The 21,481-nt window shown below is 38.2% G+C and overlaps 1 protein-coding gene across 1 annotated transcript in view; it reads right to left on the bottom strand.

The window, feature by feature from the left end:
• Positions 1 to 5,525: 5,525 nt before the first annotated feature.
• LOC121441308 (serine/threonine-protein phosphatase with EF-hands 1-like) overlaps positions 5,526 to 21,481 on the bottom strand; it is a 107,584-nt gene continuing 91,628 nt past the window's right edge. Inside the window, exons 11-16 of the mRNA XM_041642444.1 lie at positions 20,533 to 20,718; positions 18,548 to 18,690; positions 13,822 to 13,928; positions 9,037 to 9,200; positions 6,976 to 7,060; positions 5,526 to 5,779 (exon numbers count right to left, since the gene is read on the bottom strand). Of these exons, the coding sequence (XP_041498378.1) occupies positions 5,526 to 5,779; positions 6,976 to 7,060; positions 9,037 to 9,200; positions 13,822 to 13,928; positions 18,548 to 18,690; positions 20,533 to 20,718 (939 nt within the window). The remainder of the gene's footprint in view (positions 5,780 to 6,975; positions 7,061 to 9,036; positions 9,201 to 13,821; positions 13,929 to 18,547; positions 18,691 to 20,532; positions 20,719 to 21,481) is intronic.

The raw sequence follows: 21,481 nt of genomic DNA, 5'->3' as shown, positions 1-21,481 counted from the left end.
GCAGGAGTCAGCACATGGCAGGGAAACCTCATCTTAGCTGGTCTCTCTTCCTCTAATCAATTAACTAATGTCATAACAAAGCCCTCACTCTGTTGACCTTTTCTAATCCGGCCTACTTAATAGAAGCCCTTTCTCTAAAAACCATTAACATCTGAATTTTGAGATTAAGTTTTCATCACAGTAACTTGTGGGGGGGCACATTCAAATATATTATCATTCAAAAGATAAAAGAGCAGGAACTGGAACAGCTCCCTGGGCCTCCAGCACCCTATAATAGTAAAAGCAGAATGCAAAAAAAGCGATTATCTAATTCCGTTTTCAATGCAGCACAAAATAAAATACTTTGCATTTGTCTTCAAGTGAATATGAATATACACATATATGGGGATATAAATGGTTCTGTACAGATTTTTGTGCAGAGAATAAAAATATGGAAAGTCCTATAGTGGGTTAATATAGCTTCTGTATGTGAGGAGAAATGAATGAGGACCATGCTAATGCTGGGGAAAGCAAAGTGAAAAGAGAAAATGGGTGGTCTTGTTTTTTCAAAAATATAAAATATGATACCACTTATGTAAAAACTGTTACAGAAATTCAGTAGACCTACCAAGGTTTTGAAATTGTGGTCCAATAAATGACACACTTATATAATCCAAATGCATTGCATATTACTAAGATTTAATCATTAGATAAAAATATGAAGTCTAAAGATTATGAACAAATACTAAGAATGCAGCCCACACTAAAGAATACAAAAGCTTTATCACTGCTAGTAATATAGCAACTCAGACAACATGAAAATCCTTTTACTATAATCACCTAGATACACTGAGTAAAACCTCCTGTGATTATTTTAAATGTACAACTAGGCTCACAAATAATAAAAGCCAACCCCCAGGTGCCAGAAACAAAAGAGGAAAAGAAAAAGCAGAAGAGTGAATGCTTGAGGTAACAGGGGGTATTTGTCTCCAGAACCTAGGGGTTTGGGATTTAATACCCTATGTAGGCACAGGAAATGAGGCTTTGGGCTCTAGGGGGTAGAGAATTAAACTGAGAACTTCACATAAAGCCAAGACCCTCAAAGAACTATTTTATTTATGAAAAGATTTAAAAACAAGAGAGACCACACAGGGCAACTGGGCTTTGGGTGGGAGAATAATAAAAGCTCTCTGAGAATTTAAAACCACAGGACTACAAGTCCTACCGCTTTCACTCTACCCACAGAATTCGGAGACTTCAGACTAAAAAGTTACGTAAGAACAGTTCCTTAAACACCGATACCCCTGGGAAGAAGTCGAACAAAGACATAGAAGCAAAGCTCCGACATCCCAAATATCATGGACTCTTCCAGACATACGAAGATGTGGAGCAACAGCAACAATGCTCTGCTAATGATGAGTTCATGATGAAAACTTACAAAGCCCACAAGTGAACAACCCAGGCTGATCAAGTGTATGCACATAGTACAAACACATAACTAGGTTTTCCCCCACAAACACACACTGGTCATACAAGAAACACATACAGTAACTGGAGACTAGCAAAGAATCAAACTCTAAAGATAGAACTCTGTGTGGAGGAAAGATAAAAGAGGAAGAAGAAGAATACCAAAACTTACATAGTATATCTTGGCATAAATATTTTTTATTTATTTTTTGAGATTATAATTACATCGTTCCCCCCTTCCCTTTCTTCTCTCCAAAACCTCCCATGTACCCTACTCAGCATAAATCACTTTTAAAGATTATGAAATGACATAAAACTCTTTGTTAAGATAGGTGAGCGAATTCTAAAATGATTGGAAACTGTCATGTTTCTGAGCAAGAAAGGTGACTATAGTAAAGGCTAACTTGTAAATGGTGACATGCCTATAAAAAGCCACTAGCTGATTCTACAAACTTCACAAGCTGATTCCAGTGTGCATACCGAAGGCAAAAGGACCAAAAAGAGTCAAAGAAGTCAGGTGACAGCAAGGTTCATGCTACCAGAAAGCAAGAAAAATATAAACCTATAGTGTTTGATACATGAAGCATTTGCAAGAGAATAGCTCCAGAGATCAGTGGATGGTAACCATGAGCCACACGCATGTAGGATCTTGCTATATGACGGAAGTGTCACTATAAATGAGCCCAAACAAATATATTAGTCAATAAATAGCCCCAATCATTTGCAGTGAATTGAGCAGAAAAATGACCTTAAAAAGCAAAATTAAAAAAAAAAGAAGAAAAAGAAAATCTTCAGAGAACCCACTTGATTCTCATTATTCATAGTATTTTGGATCTATGTATTCTAAATGAACACGGGATTAGCAAATATTGAAAGAATGCTCCTTGGGAAAATATAGAGTTGGGTTCTTGCCAGGCTTTGGCTACCATTTCTATCAACTGATCAATATATACCTTGTTTTACAAGTATTTTTCTATAAATATAATCCATTTACTGTGTATTGTCGATTCGTTAACACTAAGCTCATGCCAACAGTACTATCGCGCATGCTTGAATTATTTTCACTTAGCACATGTATCTGCTCCATAAGGCACCTCACAGTTTTGTTACTCTTAGGGAATACTAGGCAACACTTCACCACTGAGTTTTGGAGCCATTTTCAATGGCAAACTCTTTAAGAAGACATACACACACACACACACACACATATATATGAAAAGCGTGATGCATAAGTTTATCTCTGGAAGGACACTTGGTTATGGTCTGGAAACTTAAACAAAACGGCAGAGTGTCACCATGTTTGACCTCAACTGGAACCATGCATTTAACCCATATTTTCCACCACCTTCGCACATGACAATTGCACATATTAATTTTGAATTATGAATAAGTTTTAGTGAGCAGGGAAATTTGTAAATATGAGATCTGAGCATGAGGATCAACTATACCTATATGGTTTTCCTAGGGTGCTAGAAAAAAAACTCTTGAGAATAAATAACCAAATGATATTCACAAAATAACAACAACAAAAAAACAGTCATCAGAGATGGCCTGAGGTTTTAGACATTTTGCAAGCCCTACATTATCAGTCAGTTTTAATATGAGAGAAGAGGAAAGGAGTTTTGTACACGTAAGTTGAAGACCTCGGGTTTGTTTTCATAGCTGCTGCCCAGTCCATTATGGATGGCTCCATTCCCTAGACAGAGGATTCTGAGCTATACGAGATAGGAGAAAGCAACATGAAAACCAGTAGACGCAAGCAGGCATGTGCATATTCTCCCTTCCTCTTGCCTGTGATGTGATGTGACTAGCTGATTGATTTCCTGCCTTGACTTCCCTGAAAAGATGAACTGGGAGCTGAAATTGTAAGCCAAATAAACCCGTTCCTCCTCTGTGATGCTTTCAGTCAGGGTATTTTATCTCAGCAACTGAAATCTTTTCATGTAGCAGCTATTTTTGTTGCTGTTGTTTTTGTTGTTAAGATTTAGTGTAAAGTTACAGAATTCTTGCGAATTTCTTTTTAAAGTTTTATGGTAAATCTATAGTTATATTCTTTTTTAGTCTTCATTAATATGGCTAGCTTTTTAAGTTTTTTTTTCAGCTCAAACCTAGGGCCTTGTGCATATTTACTTTGAATTTAATTGCATTAGAATCAGAGAATATAATATGTTTCTCATTGATTGGTAATTGTGATCTGTTTCGTGGTCAGTTTTTATAAATGTTCCAGTGTGCTTAAAATATGTATTCTGCAGAGTGGATCTTAAAAATTACATTTCAAAAGTTGATTTGAGTTCCAGAAATGTTTGCACATGCACATATCTATATAGTATATAGACATGCATTTATAGATACTCACATGATGCATCAGGTTAGTTAGACTGTCCAATATTTCATACTTTTATATTTCCATGACAAGTTATTGACAAAGATATCACAAAGCTTTCTCTATCAATTTAGCCTAGCACTTGTACAAATTTCTGTATTAATTTTAAAGCTTTGTGATTAGATGCATATACATCTAAATTATTTTTTCTTCATGGTGAATTATTCCCTTTGCATTTAGCAATAATATTTTTTTAAAAATTCTCCACAATATTCTTTGTATTGTGAACTGAAGGGAAAAAGAGCTGCACCTGTGTTAAAGATTATACAAGGTCAAATGACTTAGTTTTGTGATTATGGAAAATTAAAATGTTTCAGCCCAAGTCAAATTATTTGGGGCTATTTTCAGTCCCTTTAAAAGTCATTCATTGCCCATTTCTAAGTTTGACAGAATGCCATGGATCCGAGAGAGAGCAGGGGAGGGGGGCATACATGGGAGGGGTTACAGGGAGGAAAGGGAAGGGGAAACAGGATGTAATTATATTTTAATTTAAAAAATTAATGAAACAAACACTTTATTTATTTTATTTTTAGAAAGTCACTAGCTTCCATCAATCCACTCTAACAGTATCTCCTATATTGTGTGAGATCTGTGATGGAGATTTCCACACTCTTCTATAACTCTCATAACTGATGTTTCTATCAATGTATTACTGTATTTTGATGCATGATTTTCTTTTTTCTGTCACTGTAAAGATTTATAAAAACTGTTACCATGTTAGAACATAGAATTAGAGGTAATACAGGTTTCTGGGCATGACCATACATATTTAAATAAATTATCATTTGTTCTTTGAGGTGAAAATTACATTTTTACAACAGCATTAATACCTATCTTGTCTGATGCATGAATTATCATGATTTCCGTTAGACTGTTTTCCTGCCTCTGGGAGTTTTTTTTTTTGCTTTTCTACAAGTTTAGATATTCATTTCAAAAGATATCTGATACAATTCATGTATTATTTCTGATATATGTAGCAGGCAGACTTGTAGGATCTGGATTTTTTCTCGATCTTGAAGTTCTAAAGTTGTAAAAATAATGAAACATAGCCTAACTTTTAGACAGAACTTAATTGTCTGATATGCAATCAGAACAGCAGAGTAAGTTGTAGTATATATAACCAAGACCCTGTCTTATCAGTCAGGTTCTCAAACCATATTAATTATAGGGCTCAATCTGAATATACTTATTTTATAATTTCAACAAATATAAAAAATAAGGGCTTTGTTGTTGGTCTCACAGTCTCTCTCAAGATTCTGATATGACCCTCTTCCCTGAAGGTGGTCCCCCACCAACTGAAGATCGCTGGTTATGGAATCCCCAAAAATGATGACAGCTTGATGATGGAAATGCTTTATTTCAATAACAGTTTAGCATTCTTCTTATCCTCAGCCACTCATAGATATTATACCTAATAGTTTTCTCTCCTGCTCTGTGGGTTCCTTCCAGTATGCTTCCAAATTGCTCCAGTCTCCTGGTTAGGTATGATCTAAAACCAGCAGGCTCAAAGCCAGTTCATCACAGGCCGTGTATGGATCCCAACACTGGAGGTCAATTTCATCAACAGATTTTTAACCTAGTCTTACCAATAGTGGTTTGCTAAGGACTGCCAACACTCACACTGTGCATCTGCTTGTTCTATGAATTAGGGTCTACTTTGCCTGATTACGATGGATTTCAAAGGTCCTGGTTAAGACTAGAGGTTGGGATCAGCTGTTTTCAAAGAGGCTGGGAGAAGTTTTTGTTCATCTTGAGCAAGATGGCTCTGCGGCTTCTCATGTTTATGTACTACATAGAAAGCCTTTAGGAACTCATTAAAGTCTATGTTTCCATCTTTGTTGAAGTCCACTATCTTGGCAAGCTCATCAATTTGGGAATCATCAATCTGAACATTGTAGTGAGTGTTGAAAAGTTTCCACATGGTCCGGAATTCATCCAAGGAGATTAGACCTAAAAGCAAACAGGAGAAAGTTAAGTGCTAATGTTAAGACCCCCCCTGAAAGAGTAGGGGAGAAGCCACACTGATTGAATAGTCCCAATCATAAACTCACTAACATGCCTGAGAATCAAAATACCGAAGGAAACAAAAGAATAAGATCATACGTGTAAGAAACAGTATGTTGTTTGCTACTACCAAGGATCCTGGGAATATGTTAATGCCAAAAAGAGTACCAGGTGAAGAACTAGTAAGTGGATATGGACGAAAGTGGTATAGAAATTCTATAAACTAAAATCTAAGGGTACAAGATACGGAGAAGGATGGCAGAAGAGATTGCAACATTAAAGCAGGAGAAAGTACCCTGAGAGTCAATATGATGATGATGATGGTGTGTGTGTGTGTGTGTGTGTGTGTGTGTGTGTGTGTGTGTGCAGCCTAAGCCATACTGCACATGCTGAGGTCAGAGGACAACTTGAGAGTCAGTTCCCCCTTCCACCCTTCTACCACGTGTGTCTCAGGGATTGAATTCAGACCATCATGGTCAGCAGTGAGCAACTTTGCCTGATGTGTCATCTCATAAACCCATGGGTGCTGTTTTTATATGCAATAATCTATTTTCCTGGATCATTATTGATACTTTTTCACACTCAGATGTCTCTGCACAGAGGTTAGGGGCAGGGTGCTGAGGATGGTACCCAGAGCCTCATACACAACAGGCAATCTCTCTACAACTGAGCTATATTCCCAGCCCTGCCTTTTTAAATCACAAAATCAGTAATCATATATTAAAGCTAAATCAAAACTGAGTTTTCAATCCCTTAAACAAAATCAGCACTCTTTTCCTGTTAACAAAGATACAACAGCAGAAAGCGAATCATCTTTAATTGGTTCTCAGTCTTGTGGCTACGATCAAGGGCAAGTCTTTCTCATCCCTGCTGGTGGTTTATATAAAGGAGCTATTCAGTGAGATCAATGATTATAAAGGCTTCTGGAGAACTCTATGATCTGCGGTACAGAATTTGTGGCCAAACTAAATGACCAATAATATTAAATATTCATTTATTTTTTTCTTTACATTTCCCCAAGTTGGATGAAAAATGAAATAAATGAAAACTGAGTCCCGAACTCAAAGAAACAAACTAGCCTTTGCTTCTCCTGAACCAATCGGTGTTCAGTATTACTCCTGAGCCAGTCAAGATTCACTTACCTGAGTGATCAGTGTCGATGATATTAAATATGATTTTCAGGTCAGATCGGTGTCTATACAGAGTTTCAGTTAGACTAGATTTCATCTAGAATCAAGATTTTTTAAGTGTTAGAATACTGAGGATTAATTTCATTTTACATTCCAACCCATCTCCCTCCCGTCCTTCCTCACTCTCCCTCCTCACCTCCCTCCCAGCCTACCCCTCATCTACTCCTCCCAAAGGGTTAGGCCTCCCACAGGGAGTCAACAAAGTCGGCCACATTTCACTTGAGGCAGGACCAAGCTCCTCCCTTCTGCATTGAGTCTGAGCAAGGCATCCCTCCATAGGGAATGGGCTCCAAAAAGCCAGCTCATGCACCAGGGATAGATCCTGGTCCCACTGAGAGGGGCCCCTAAGATAGACCAAGCTACACAACTGTCTCCCACATGCAAAGGGCCTAGTTCGGTCCCATGGAGGTTCCACGGCTGTCAGTGATGAGTTCCCACGAGCCTGAATAAGAAAAAGGACTACCAAATGCAAGCAACTGCACATTGTAGAAAGCTTGGCAGAAATACCTTCATTATTGCAAATAGTTTAGCTGTGTTAGAGTTAAGTCCTTTCCTCTTAATTTAGACAAAAAGAAAGAAATATTACAGGACATCTGATCACATTGCGAACCCAGAGATTGTATTGTTTGCTGGACAAACCTGTTTCTAGTTGTGGTGTCCCTCTGCCCTAGCCCACACCTGTCATCCAAGAGCCTCCTTCATGAATATCGTAAGCAGGATTAAATAAAGTCAACCATAGGTCAAGAGGCAGAACAAGCAACCAGTTCACAGGAAGTAAACATAGAAAAAAACAATAGAGACTACAGGGGAGTGAGGAGGATGAACAGAGAGAGGCACAGGAAATAGAGGGGAGGGATATTTTAGTTTGAAGAGGCTTGTTGGAGACAGAGTAGGAGAAAGAGCCTTCTGGGACATCTGCAGAGGAGGAAAGTCGGCTGGGTGCTTTCTCTGTCTCTTTGAGCTAACAGGTTTTCACCCTCCCCCAACCAAAAAAAAAAAAACCAATACAGAATAATTTCAGCAAATGCAACAAACACAAAATAAGCTCATAAATTCTTTTTATCTCTTTATGGTGCTAAGGGATAAATCCAATAAGCATGCTGGGTTTATTTACCATGAACTAGGTCTTAAGACCACCAATTCACATCTGAGAAGGCAAGCTGTCCCTTGGCCTAACCACTCTGAGTCTGATTAAAGACTTGCCCATGTGCTCTACAGGGGCAAAGACTCAATATGACAGCAGGAAATAACAGCTGCAAATCTACAGAAAAGTCTACAGGGATTGTTCCATTTCATCTTCTATAATCTTAAAGAAAAAGGACAGAAAAGAAAAAGATAAAGCAATTTTCCCAGAGGTCAGGTAGTGATATTTGGATCTTAGCCCCTCTGTGCTGAAGCCTATGATCTGAATCGCCGTGGTAAACGGTCGCTACCATCCAAGGCCTTCTTCCTATTTTCCCATCTGGTCTACATGATTCTCTTTGTTCTTCTCATCTTCCCTACAAAGGATCACCCAGGTTCCCATCTGCTGTGTTCTAACTAGTAACTGATGAATTGCTAACTAGTTAGATGATTTCTGATCAGTGTCCCTGTGGTACTGTCATTTTAATAAGATATTTTATATCTTCTAATACTTTAAGGCATATTCTAGGGCATGTCAGCAAGTCTGTACATGCATGTTGAGTATTTGAGTGGTATTTTTTTATGAGAGACTGTGGTGATGTTGTTACAGTTGCCCGGGACAACACCTGAAACTAAGAATGTCAGATTTGACATAGATTTGCTTACAAAGCTTTTGGTTTTTTATTTTGTCTGTTCGACAGAGCATACACACATTCCCCAACCTCCTCACCATGTTCCCCGGAGATTCCCTTCTGGCCTTTCTTGAGACTGTCATTCCCATCCATTAGATAATTCCAACCCTAATTTTTGAAAGCACTAAGTTGCTTAGAGGTTGTCCGAAGGGTGTTGTGACGGAGCCAGGTTTTTAGCTGGAACTAACATGTCACTCACCTCCTTGACAGGCTTTTCAATGTGGACATCCTGGAAGCTGGACATGTAGTCAACATTTCTATCTTCATCTATGTGTACCAGGTGTGAACTCAGAGATCTCCATGGTAAGTTCAGCCCCAAAATGTTCTCCATAGAAAAAGCCCACTGCGCCAATGAAATCCTCCCTGACAGCAACAACAAAGGCCCATATGATTGGTACATAATTTGACAAAATAAAAGCGCAAGCTCCTTCACAGAGCTAGTGACAGCCGGGAGTTTTGAGGACTGAGGGCCCCTCCTCTCCTCCATGATCTGTCTGACTAAGTTCTAGCACCTCAAGTAAAGAATAAGTAAAGAAAGTTTTTGTTCTCTAAATCTTACTGTCACATGAAAGAAATTCTCCTTGTAGTCAGGCACTTTGGTGGCAGAGGCAGGTGGATCTCTGTGAGTTTGAGGCCAGCCTGGCTATAGGGAAAGTTGCAGGACAGATGAGGCCGCACGGGGAAACTCTGTCTCAGAAAACAAAAACAAAAAAAAAGCAAAAAAAAAAAAGAAAAAGTCCCTTTTCCCATTATCTAATACATAAAGTAAGATTTGAAAACAGAAGAGAGACTTACTTTCATTTTTAATATTTTAACATATCATTTACCTATTTTCCCAACTGTTTTTGATTTAATATTATATTGTAATTTTCTAAACCATAAGTATTTTTATTTTTCTGATTATTGAAGATATATATTTATTTAAGGCAACTTTTTGTTGGGGATGAAACTTAGTATATACAACAAGCAAGCATTCTACCACCAAGCTATATTGCCAAACCTTGGCTTTTGAGACAGAACCTCAATATATAACTCAGGCTAGCCTTGAACTCACTATATAGCTCAGGCTAGCCTCAAACTTACAATCTTCCTTTCATTTTTTTTCTGACAGGCATGAGCCACCATGCCCAGCACTCAATGATTCTGAATAAACAATTTTATTATTTCTAGTGGTTTTGCTAAGTGTATAAATATTCCTTGGACTTCCCACAAGTCAGGGAACCCTGACTGCTCTTCGGGCTGATGAGGGAGGGGGAGTTGATTGGGGGAGGGGAAGGGAAATGGGAGGCGGTGGCAGGGAGGAGACAGAAATCTTTAATAAATAAATAAAATAAAAAATATAAATATTTATATATATAAATACATGTATATATAGTGTCTCTTTTATTTTTAGACTTGTTTTATGTATATGAATGTTTTGCCTGCATGTATGTCTGAGTACCATGTGTACAGTGCTCATACCTTGCATACAATATGTAGCTGAAGCTGTCCTTGAATTCTTTATACTCCTGCCTCCACCTCCCTAGTGCTAGAATTAGAAGCATGAGCCACCACATTCGACACTTATTCTTAATTGTCTAAATGCTTTTACAAACCTTGAAACCAGGTCACAGGATGGAGCTCAGTTGGTAGAGTGTTTGTCTAGCATGTACAGAGCCCTGATTTCGATCCCCAGTACCGCATAAATCGGGCGTGCTGGCATAAATCTATACTCTCAGCACAGAGGAGGTGGAGGCAGGAAGATCCACAGTTCAGGTATTCATCCTCAGCTACACAGGGAGTTTGAGGCCAGACTGTTTTTTAGAGACCTTGTCTCAAATTTTTTAAATAAACTGGCCTGTAGTGGCACAAACCTTTAATCCCAGCACTTGGGAGACAGAGGCAGGTGGATCTCTGTGAGTTGAGGCCAGCCTGGTCTACTGATCTACAAAGTGAATTCCAGTATTGTCAGGGCTACACACAGAGAAGCTCTGTCTTGAAAAACCTAAAAAAAATTTAAATAAAATTAAACCATAAAACAGGGTTAAATATACCAAATAATTGTTTTTAAGTACATTATAGGATATCTTTATTAAAATAGTGAATTATACTGACTGGGTTTGGAATGACAAAACAGCTTGGAGCTCCTAGTATTTATAGCAAAAGCCAAACTTGGTTGTGATATTCTAATATTTGACTATTTTGTTTATTTTTTTATATAAATGTATCAATAAGATCAGCCCTTAATTGTCCTTCTCCATATTCTTGTTAGGTTTAAGCCCAAAGGTTAGGTTGACCTCCTAAAATACTCTGTCCCTGTTCTCTAGAAAAAGGCATCAAATTACTTTCTTGTTTTCTTAAATGCCTGCTGCCATGCTGAATGAAGCTGTTATAGAAACTTTCGAATTTTCTGATTCAGTTTCTTTAACAGTTACAGTCATCAAGCTTTTTGGTTTATTTCTGTCTCTGTTTAGAATGTGTGTGTGGATGAATTTATTTTAGGACTGTGTCCATTTGATGTAAAGTTCTAATACATTGCTAGATAAATTTTCATAATGTATCTAATGATCTTAATGATTATAAATTTCATAATAGCACCTCTTTCTATCTTACTCTTGGTTATTTGTACTTGAATATGTATTCTCTAATTTGTGTACTAGCTTGCTCCTCTCTCTCTCTCTCTCTCTCTCTCTCTCTCTCTCTCTCTCTCTCTGTTTTATCAAGTTTACCAGTTTCTTCAAAGAACTATTTTCTTATTAGTTGATAACAGTTTCATCTTTTAAAATAGATGCATTCAAAGTGACCAATGTTTCTGTAATTTGTATTCTGTAAACTTTACATGTGAATTTACATTATCATTCAGCTTGAGTATTTTAATTTCTACTATGATTTCTTCTTTGATCTAAGGACTACTCAGAAGTATGTTTCTCATTTCTAAAAGTGTCTGTGTGCGCGCGCATATGTGTGTGCGCATGTGTGTGTGTTTGTTATATATCACAGACTAGTATCAAAATAATGATTCCATTGCCTCTGCCTCGAGTGCTGACTGGGATTACAGGAGTGTGCCACCAAAAGGAATTTTTATGTTTAGATTATATAGAGCTGTAGCACTTGTCAGGGCATTTTCTTTGGTCTGTCTCTTTAGCTACTAAAGAAGGAATATTAAAGTCTCCCACTATGATGGCAAATTTTTCTATTTCTGCTCATTGCTCTGTCAGCTTTGTTTCACATATTTTGAGGTTATATCAATAGGAACACAAACATGCAGAATAAATTCAAGTGGCAAATTAAATGTTTGCCATCATGAAGTGTCCCTTTTCATGTCTAGCAACATGTATTTCCTCAGAATCTACTTTCTGTGCTATTAACAGAGTACTTCCAGCTGTGTTTCTGTTAATGTTTTCATGCCATTTTTCTAAATATAACTTTCAATCTTTGTTTATATGATCCACTATCTACTGGCTTTTTTTCTCAGTTGCTGATTAGTCTATCAGTCTAACTGCTGTGTCTTTTTAGCAATCTGTATTTCCTCTCTGCTTACATTTGAATGCCCTCTTCTCTATTGGTGCTCTGCATCCTCATTACAAGTGGATGGGAGTGCAGATTTAATTTTATTTATCCTGTTTGAGAATCATTGTTCCTCTTGATTTCTAGGACTCTGTCACGGGTCTGTAGGCATTATCGTGTTAAATATAGTCTGCCTCCCTTACACTCTCTCTAGTCTTCCTTCCTTGTATCCTGATAAACGATAGACTTAGATCCTGACTATATGTTTTGTTCATTTTTGCTGTACATAATAATTTTTTTGAGATGGGGTGTGAGTGACTATGTAGCTCAGGCTATCCTTGGGGGTTACTATAAGTTTAGGCTGGCCTTGGAAGTTCCTCGCTCTCAATCTAATTCCTGATGCTAACCTTCTCTTAAACACATTCATTATGAACACTCTCTCACTCTCTGGGGTTTTGTTTTTGGCTTGAGGCCAGGACTCATGTAGCCCAGCTGGCCTCAAATTTCTGACTTCCTGCCACCACCTGCCAACTGCTGGCATTACAGGTAAGCAGCACCAGCGCTGTTTCCTCTTTATTTTAATAAACATAGTGCTATAAGTATTTGATACTTCTTCAAATCATATCATAGTTCAGATCTTTCAAGCACATATCCGTGGTTCTCATCCGTGCCTTTCTTAGGTATTTTCTATTTTGTATTTGACAGTTCCCACAGCTGGTTTCCTTGGGAGAAACTAGCTCTGTTATTTGCTGGGTTTTGTTCTTGTCATTGTTGTCTCTCTGTCATTGCAGCTCACCTCATTTATTCAGTAGTCAGGCCTTAATTGCAAGCGCACACTAATTGATGCTAACCTCCGAATACACCAGTGGCTACAATTAAGGATGTTCTCTTCAAAGAGGCAGTTGGGGACATTTTTTTAGTCACTTTGAAGGCACACAAATCCAAAATTCATCTTTTCTCTTTTTCTACCGTGCTAGAATCTCATATCAGGATGGTTGCTAGAGCAACATTAGCCTTCATGCCAAGACAGTCTAGCCTTTGGTGCTTAATTGTTGCTTCATGCTTCCACACATGATTCAAATCATCTTTTTGTTATGACTGTACTTTTTAAAGACAGACTCTCTCCGTGTAGCCCAAGCTGACCTCATACTCATCATTCTCCTGCCTCAGCCTCAGTCTGGGAATTTCAGGCATGTGCCTCTATACCAAGCTCAAATAATTGTTCAAAAGAATGGCAGTCATGAGACTAAGATACTGGGAAGCTGACAAACATATTATGATTCTGCATCCTCCAGAAGAGAAGTCTAATTCAGGGCTGTTAGTTTCTTAAATTCGAAGAAGCTTACTGAAAGGGAGATACATTCTGATATTTTTTTAGTGAATGGATTCTTTATTTTCTACCGTTCCTTTCTAACAACAAAGAAGAACTAAAATCCCATTGAAGAAAACCTGCTCTGTATATAGCCAGAATGTTAAGAAATGATAAATAAGTTATTACCTGTTCTCCCATAGTCACGGAGCTGGAAAGCACTGATGAGATCAGTTTTTCGTGAAAGCATTCTTTCTTTCAATATCTTGAAGGCACTGAATTCCATAGCACTCACCCTATGTTAAGAAAACAGCATTTCAGTGAAGCTTAAATAAATCATTAGCTTCTACTTAATTTTAATGTGCTATGTTACCACATACCAGTTTCTACATTAAATAAATTGTCTGTTTATACATACTATATTGTTAGATAGTAAATGTAGTATATTTGTGTATATATTTTGGAGATTTGTTAAACATTTGAAAAATTATTAGTAGTAGTAGTATTAGTATATTGTTCCTTTTTCATTTCTTAGACATTTTATGTTTTGTATTTGACAACTTGATATGGTGAACGGGTTGTGTGCAGTATATGTGAGCAGATCAGAAGACAATTTTGTGGAGCTGGTTCTTCCCTTAAACCTTTATGTATGTTCCAGGACTCGAACACAAGGCACTAACTAGGCTTGCACAGGAGGTGCTTTTACCTGCTGAGCTATCTTGATGACCTGAAAATTCTTTTTTAAACAGAGTTTAAACTAGCCTACAATCCAAAGTCCTCCTGCCTCTGACTCCTGTGCGCTGAGATTACATGCATACACCATCATGCTCAGCCATTTTGTTAATTTCTTTTATTTTGTATTTCATTTATGATCCAGTTTCACATTCTCACAGGGTCAGCAATTATAACAGCAAGATTATAGATAGAGTTTTCTGGAATTTGAAAGATTCATGTGAATATTGAATAATTATTTGATAAAAGGAACCAAAATTTTTTAAATTGTTTTTCTTGATTTTATTGAGCTATATATTTCTCTCTACTCCCCTTCCTTCCTCCCCCTTCTACCCTCTCCCATAGTTCCCATGCTCCCAATTTACTCAGGAGATCTTATCTTTTTCTACTTCCCATATAGATTAGATCCATGAAGATACCAAAATTTACCATTACATTAGTGCCGTGGAATAATCTTTTTGTACATTGAGAATATTTGTTGATCTCATTTGTCTAATAAAGGGTTGAATGGACAGGTAGAAGTTAAAAGGAACTTGCAAACAAAAAGAGAGCACGGGAAAGAAGGAGGGTTGAGTTGCCAGGAGACAAGGAGAGAAGCAAGATGAACATGCCATGATAAATAAAAAGGTACTGCCACATGGTAGAGCATAGATAAGAAATATGGGTTAATTTAAGTCGTAAGAGCTAGCTAGCAACAAGCCTGAGCTATTGTTTGAGCATTTATAATTAATATTAAGTCTCTGTGCATTTATTGGGAAACTGACAGTCCTGACAGAAAAACTCTGCCATTCTGACTGTGATAAAAGAAAATATGTACACGAGTAGAACATAACAGGAACTTCAAAAAATAGATCCAACTATTATAAAAACACATATGGCAACAGAGGTAGAACAATTTAGTAGAAAAGACAATCCTTTGATCAATGCTAGAACACGTAGTTAACTACCTCAACATAAACTTCTACCCTCAATCATTTATAAAAAATGAGTTTGAAGGAGGAACGGAAGAACAAAAGAGTCCTGAGATACAGACATCTGTGTTCACAGAGTGTAGATTCTAGGATACAAAAGATTTTAAAGCAAAGGACACTATCACTAAGACAAAAAGGCAACCTACTGACTGGGATAAGATCTTCACCAACCCCGCAACAGACAAAGGTCTAATCTCCAAAATATATAAAGAACTCAAGAAACAAGACTTTAAAATGCTAATTAACCCAATGGAAAAATGGGGCACTGAACTGAACAGAGAATTCTCAACAGAAGATGTTCAAATGGCCAAAAGACACTTAAGGTCATTCTCAACCTCCTTAGCGACCAGGGAAATGCAAATCAAAACAACTTTGAGATATCATCTTACACCTGTCAGAATGGCTAAAATCAAAAACATCAATGATAGCCTTTGCTGGAGAGGTTGTGGAGTAAGGGGCACACTCATCCATTGCTGGTGGGAATGCAATCTTGTGCAACCACTTTGGAAAGCAGTGTGGCAGTTTCTCAGGAAATTCGGGATCAACCTACCCCTGGACCCAGCAATACCACTCTTGGGAATATACCCAAGAGATGCCCTATCAAATGACAAAAGCATTTGTTCAACTATGTTCATAGCAGCATTATTGGTAATAGCCAGAACCTGGAAATAACCTAGATGTCCTTCAATGGAAGAATGGATGAAGAAAGTGTGGAATATATACACATTAGAGTACTACTCTGCGGTAAAAAACAATGAGTTCTTGAATTTTGCATGCAAATGGATGGAAATAGAAAACACTATCCTGAGTGAGGTAAGCCAGACCCAAAAAGATGAACATGGGATGTACTCACTCATAATTGGTTTCTAGCCATATATATAGGTCACTGAGTCTATAATTTGTGATCCTAAAGAAGCTAAATAAGGTGAACCCAAAGAAAAACATATAGTTATCCTCCTGGCTATGGGAAGTAGACAAGATTGCCAGGCAAAAAAATTGGGATCTTGTGGGTAGGGTGGGATGGGGGTAAGGGGAGATGGGGAGAGAAAAGTGAGAAGGAGAGGATGGGGGGAACTTACGGGATGATTGGGGATAAAGGAAGGTTGGATAGGGGAGCAGGGAAGCACATATCTTAGTTAAGGGAGCCACCTTAGGGTTGGCAAGAGACTTGAACCTACTGTGGCTTCCAGGTGCCCAGGGCAATGTCCCCAGTTAGTTCCTTGGGCAGCTGAGGATAGGGAATCTGAAATGACCCTATCTTATAGCCATAATGATGAATATCTTGCATATCACCATAGAACCTTCATCTGGCGATGGATGGAGATAGAGACAGAGACCCACACTGGAGCACTGGACTGAGCTCCCAAGGTCCCAACGAGGATCAGAAGAAGGGAGAACATGAGCAAGGAAGTCAGGACCACAAGGGGTGCACCCACCCACCCACTGAGACAGTGGGGCTGATCTATTGGGAGCTCACCAAGGCCAGCTGGACTGTGACTCAAAAAGCATGGGATAAAACTGGACTCTCTGAACATGGCGAACAATGAGGGCTGCTGAGAAGCCAAGGACAATAGCATGGGGTTTTGATCCTTCTTCATGTTCTGGCTTTGTGGGAACCTAGCCAGTTTGGATGTTCACCTTCCTAGACATGGACGGAGGTGGGAGGACCTTGGACTTTCCACAGGGCAGGGAACCCTGACTGCTCTTCGGACTGGAGATGGAGGGGGAGAGGAGTGGGAGGAGGGGGAGAAGGGTGGGAGGAGGGGGAGGGAAATGGGATGCTGGGAGGAGGCGGAAATTTTTTTTCAATAAAAAATAAAAAAAAAAATCTAAGGCTTGGTGTGTGGAGGGAATGGGAGAAGGGGAGGGAGTGAGAATTTGGACTGGCCTTTAAAAAAATCTAATAAATTAAAATAAAATAAAACAAGAATAAAAGAGAAATGAAAAAAATCTAGAGCTTTTCTCCAGGTTACAAATAGAAACCCTGACTCAAACAAACAAACAAACAAAATGATAGATTTTCAGAAACTGAATGATCCTAATTTTGTCATGTGGTCATTGCTGGGTTTATCATGTAGGTTTTATGAAGAAAATGATCTGATTTCATTGTGACTTTTGTTCTTAGGGAAGCAAAGGAGACTCCCCACGTTTTGAGAATTTCATTTCTTTCCTAACTTAAAGGCACGTTGAGGGGCTCCACTCCCAGTTCCTGGGTCACAGTGAACTAACCCCTAAGTTGAAGCACTGGAATCTGTCATTTGCAAACAATGCTGATACCATTTAGAAAGATGTGCACCACCTAAATTCTGTCTCTTCAGAAAAGCTATCCACCTATGTATGGAAAGTCCCCTTGACACAATAGTTCTGGTTTGATAGTCATTTGTTTAAGCATGTATGCAAGGTGGATCCTGGCTGAGCCAACATTGCACTGTGGATATGTATCTGTGAATACATATGATTAGACAGAAGGCACTGTACATAGGCGTGTTGCTCTCAATCAATATTTATAAAACATGCAAACTTCTGTATCTGGAAACAATAATGCAGGTTCTTGTTGCTATGTGTCTGTCACATAAAAAATTCTAAGGCTTCTCAATTTCCTTACATAAACTGATACCATATTTACATATAATTGATATACAACTTCTTATATACCTTAATTTATAGAGTGTTTATAATTCCATTTAATACAAACAGTTGGTGTATTATATTATTTGGGGATATGATAACAAAAATGTCTGTACATTTATAGAACTGACTTTTTAAAAAAATTTTTTCAATGTTTAACCCACTAATACAATGTGTAGACTATGTATCAAAAAGATAAAATGACAGATGAAAATATGAGTAATAACAGCATATGTAAGTAAATTAAGTAAACAACTAAAAAGACAGGGATTATGAGACTCAAATGAGGCTTCGAAATGAAGACTGTCATGCTAATAGGAGACAAAGTAGACATTAGATGAAAAGGGTAACTAGAAACTGTAACTAAAATCTAGAGGTAAGGGAGGGGGCAATTCTTAATGATAGAAGATAATGAACCTAACAGCAAAACCGAAAACTACATGAAGCACAAACTGAAAGAATTAAAGAAACAGATAACTCAACAACAAAGGCTAGAAACTTCAATGGCAAAGCTGCTTTTAGTCACTCAGGTCTGGTTCTACTCTGTCACAAATATAGTCCTTAGTATTTTTAGGGCTATCTACCTTTGGTGAAGAGGGCTCAGGCATGATGAACTAGTTACTTGGTACTGGAAGAATTGTGGAGTTGTACCATAACTTAGTCTGATGTAAGCTCCTCGGTTGCTGCCTTCTTCGTAATAATTAGAAGCAGAAAATAAAGTAATGACCTGATTAAAGAAAAAGAGGATCAAGTTCATTAAGTTAATTCTCAAAAGGTCATTCAATATAAGCCAGAAATAGCTCAATTCTCAAAAAAAACCACCTCATAATCTGCAAATTATCTGGGTCTGACATGATTTCATATGATTCCCTTGAAGGAAAAGTCTCCAGTCGGTGTCTCCATTACTAACTCCTAGCTTTTCGTCCAGTGCCCCAGGTGTGGCCCTGAATTCCTGCACACTAATCTAGTGCCAGATCTTAGAATTATCTTTAATGTTAAGTTTCATAAATACTAATTTTCAACAGAGATAAATTCCATATTTTCTTACCTTGTGATATCTGTGGGCTCAAAATAAAATTTGGTTAGAAGCTCATGCTTTTTCTTTTGCACAAAGCTGAATGATTTAGAAGGTTCAGAGCTGGACGAATCCAGTGCTTTAAGAGCAGAGACATAATGGGACTGTGGCCACTACCTTAGGAAGAAGTCAGCCTGGGAGGCATGGTAGGTAGATAATAGAAAGATAATACTTGCTGGTGACGGGAAACTGGGTTTAATCCAGTCCTGGTCTAATAAGGATGTCACTTCAGATGAACCACGGCTATTTTCTAATTACAAATACATTCTAAATAATACTTTGCTTATTTATCTTGCGGTGTTAGTATGAGCCAAAACTGAATTGATAGAGTAGAAGGAAATGCCAAAGGATTCCATATTCGTTGTAACTTGCTTCTATTCACTATAAAGAAAACCAAAAAGAACCATCCTAGGACAACTGAGGGTAAGAACCAGTTTCTTAGTCCTCTTCCAGTATTATTGACATAATTGGACAACAAGACACTCCATTTTGATGGCAGTAGTTAAACTGACCACAGTAAGCAACTTGCTAGTGACCACCTCCTCAATGAGCTGAAAGAAGTGTACTGTGTTTTCTGTCCTATACAGGGGATGTGCAAAAGAAGAGAGAAAACGGGATTGGATATGCTTTGTAAGGGGAAGTGTGGTCTGTGGGAATTGCACTGTGTATTGTGAGAACTGGCTTACAATTTGTAAAAAATGAAGTGTGTGTGCATATGTGTGTCAGAGAGAGAGAGAGAGAAAGGGGGTGGAGAGAGAGCAAGAATACTTAGTGTCACTGTTATGGTTTAAAGTGATATATTTGGGTACTGAGTTGGAAAGAGGTACAACTGTGATATACACTGTGATGGTTCATTTCATCTGTCAACTAGATCACATTCCTGAGCAGAGCACAGTTCTGGGTGTGTCTCTTGAGGACATTTCCAGAAAGGATTAATTGAGGGAGGAAGTTTTTCCCTGAATGTGGATGGCTTAGTATGGGGTCCTGGATAGAACTAAAAGGGGATGAGAGGGAAAAGAAAGACTCGTGCCTTTAATCCCAGCACTCGGGAGGCAGAGGCAGGCAGATCTCTGTGAGTTCAAGGCTAGCCTAATCTACAGAACAGGTTCCAGGACAGCCAGGGCTTCATAGAGAAACCCTGTCTCAAAAAAGGTGTAAGGAGAATGTCAGCTGAGCATCAACATCTCTCTCTACTTCCTGGTCACCTGAGATGTGACAAGTGGCCTGCCACCATGTCTTCTCCATCATGTGACTATCTATACTCTCAAACTGTGAGGCAAAATAAAGCCTTCCTTAAGCTGCTTCTCGTCACTTGATTATGACACTGAGAAGAGTAATTACTACATTCACACATCAGAATTTCTGCTTCTGGGAGTAGTAAAGATAGAAGTAGTGAAGACATTGCTTGGCCTTTTAGGTAGGACAACACAGTGTGGAGAAGACCAGGCTGTGGCAAGGATGGCTATGAGGATTTCAGTCATGATGCCAGCTCACCTTCCCATCGTGACAGATTTCATACCCGTCAGGTTTACACTCATGAGACCTAATGAGCATCTTCAACTGGTTTTTATTAAGAATCTTGGAAGTAACGTCTGGTCCAAAATAGCAGCCCCCTCCTCGGCTTGTATTTGGATAACAGCCTTTTCTGCCTCTGGGGTCACTCCACAGAAGGTCAATAATCTTGGAACAATAAAATAAATTAGGGTTATACTTACAAGTAACAGTCTATCATCTTTTTTCTATCCCATATTATTTAGCAGAAATATTAAAGGTAACTGGTGTTACAGGCATGAACCACCATGCCTGGCTAAATTCAGAAGAGAAAGTAGCGCCTTCCAATGAACACGTATTAAGTGTTCTTAACACTGACTCAGGTTTTTGACCTTTTGTACTCCTTAAGGAAACCTAATAAGTGTTTATTGAAAGGAACTACTTTCTCCTCTGAATTTAGCTGGGCATGGTTGTTTGTGTTTGCCCAAGAACATCCCCTAAAGCTTCTTTGATCTTTGGCCTCCATAAGACCATTTTCCAATTCAGCAGTAGGTTCACCTATTGACTGGATTCCAGAAGATGTTCTAAATCCACAATGATTTTTTCAGCTTAATATTTCCTTTGGTGGCTTGAAGAAGCAAATGCAGGTCACACAATACCCAGGACTGAAGACTCAAATTTCTAAGAACGTTTTCACAGAAAAATCAGAGGTTGTAGAGTCTCCGATCTGCATTTAATATTTGACTCAAGCTTTAAAACTACGACTGTAAAACAAACTTAAGAAAGAGTAGTTTAAAAAACCTGCAAACCTCTTTATCACTAAAGAGTGACAACCTTGAGAAATCTGTCTATCCCGCAATCAGGCATTTGGGTCAACTAACCTGCAAAGTATGTCAGTGTTCTACTAGACAATTATTCTAAAAGTCTATTAGTTTCCATAGTTTTCTCTGTT

The sequence above is a fragment of the Microtus oregoni genome, unplaced genomic scaffold (genome assembly GCF_018167655.1).
Source record: "Microtus oregoni isolate MIOR12 unplaced genomic scaffold, Mior012 000074F_ref0000038, whole genome shotgun sequence".
NCBI classification, from domain to species: domain Eukaryota; kingdom Metazoa; phylum Chordata; class Mammalia; order Rodentia; family Cricetidae; genus Microtus; species Microtus oregoni.
Note: the sequence above shows the minus strand (reverse complement) of the source record. Positions and strands in the feature narration are given on the sequence as shown.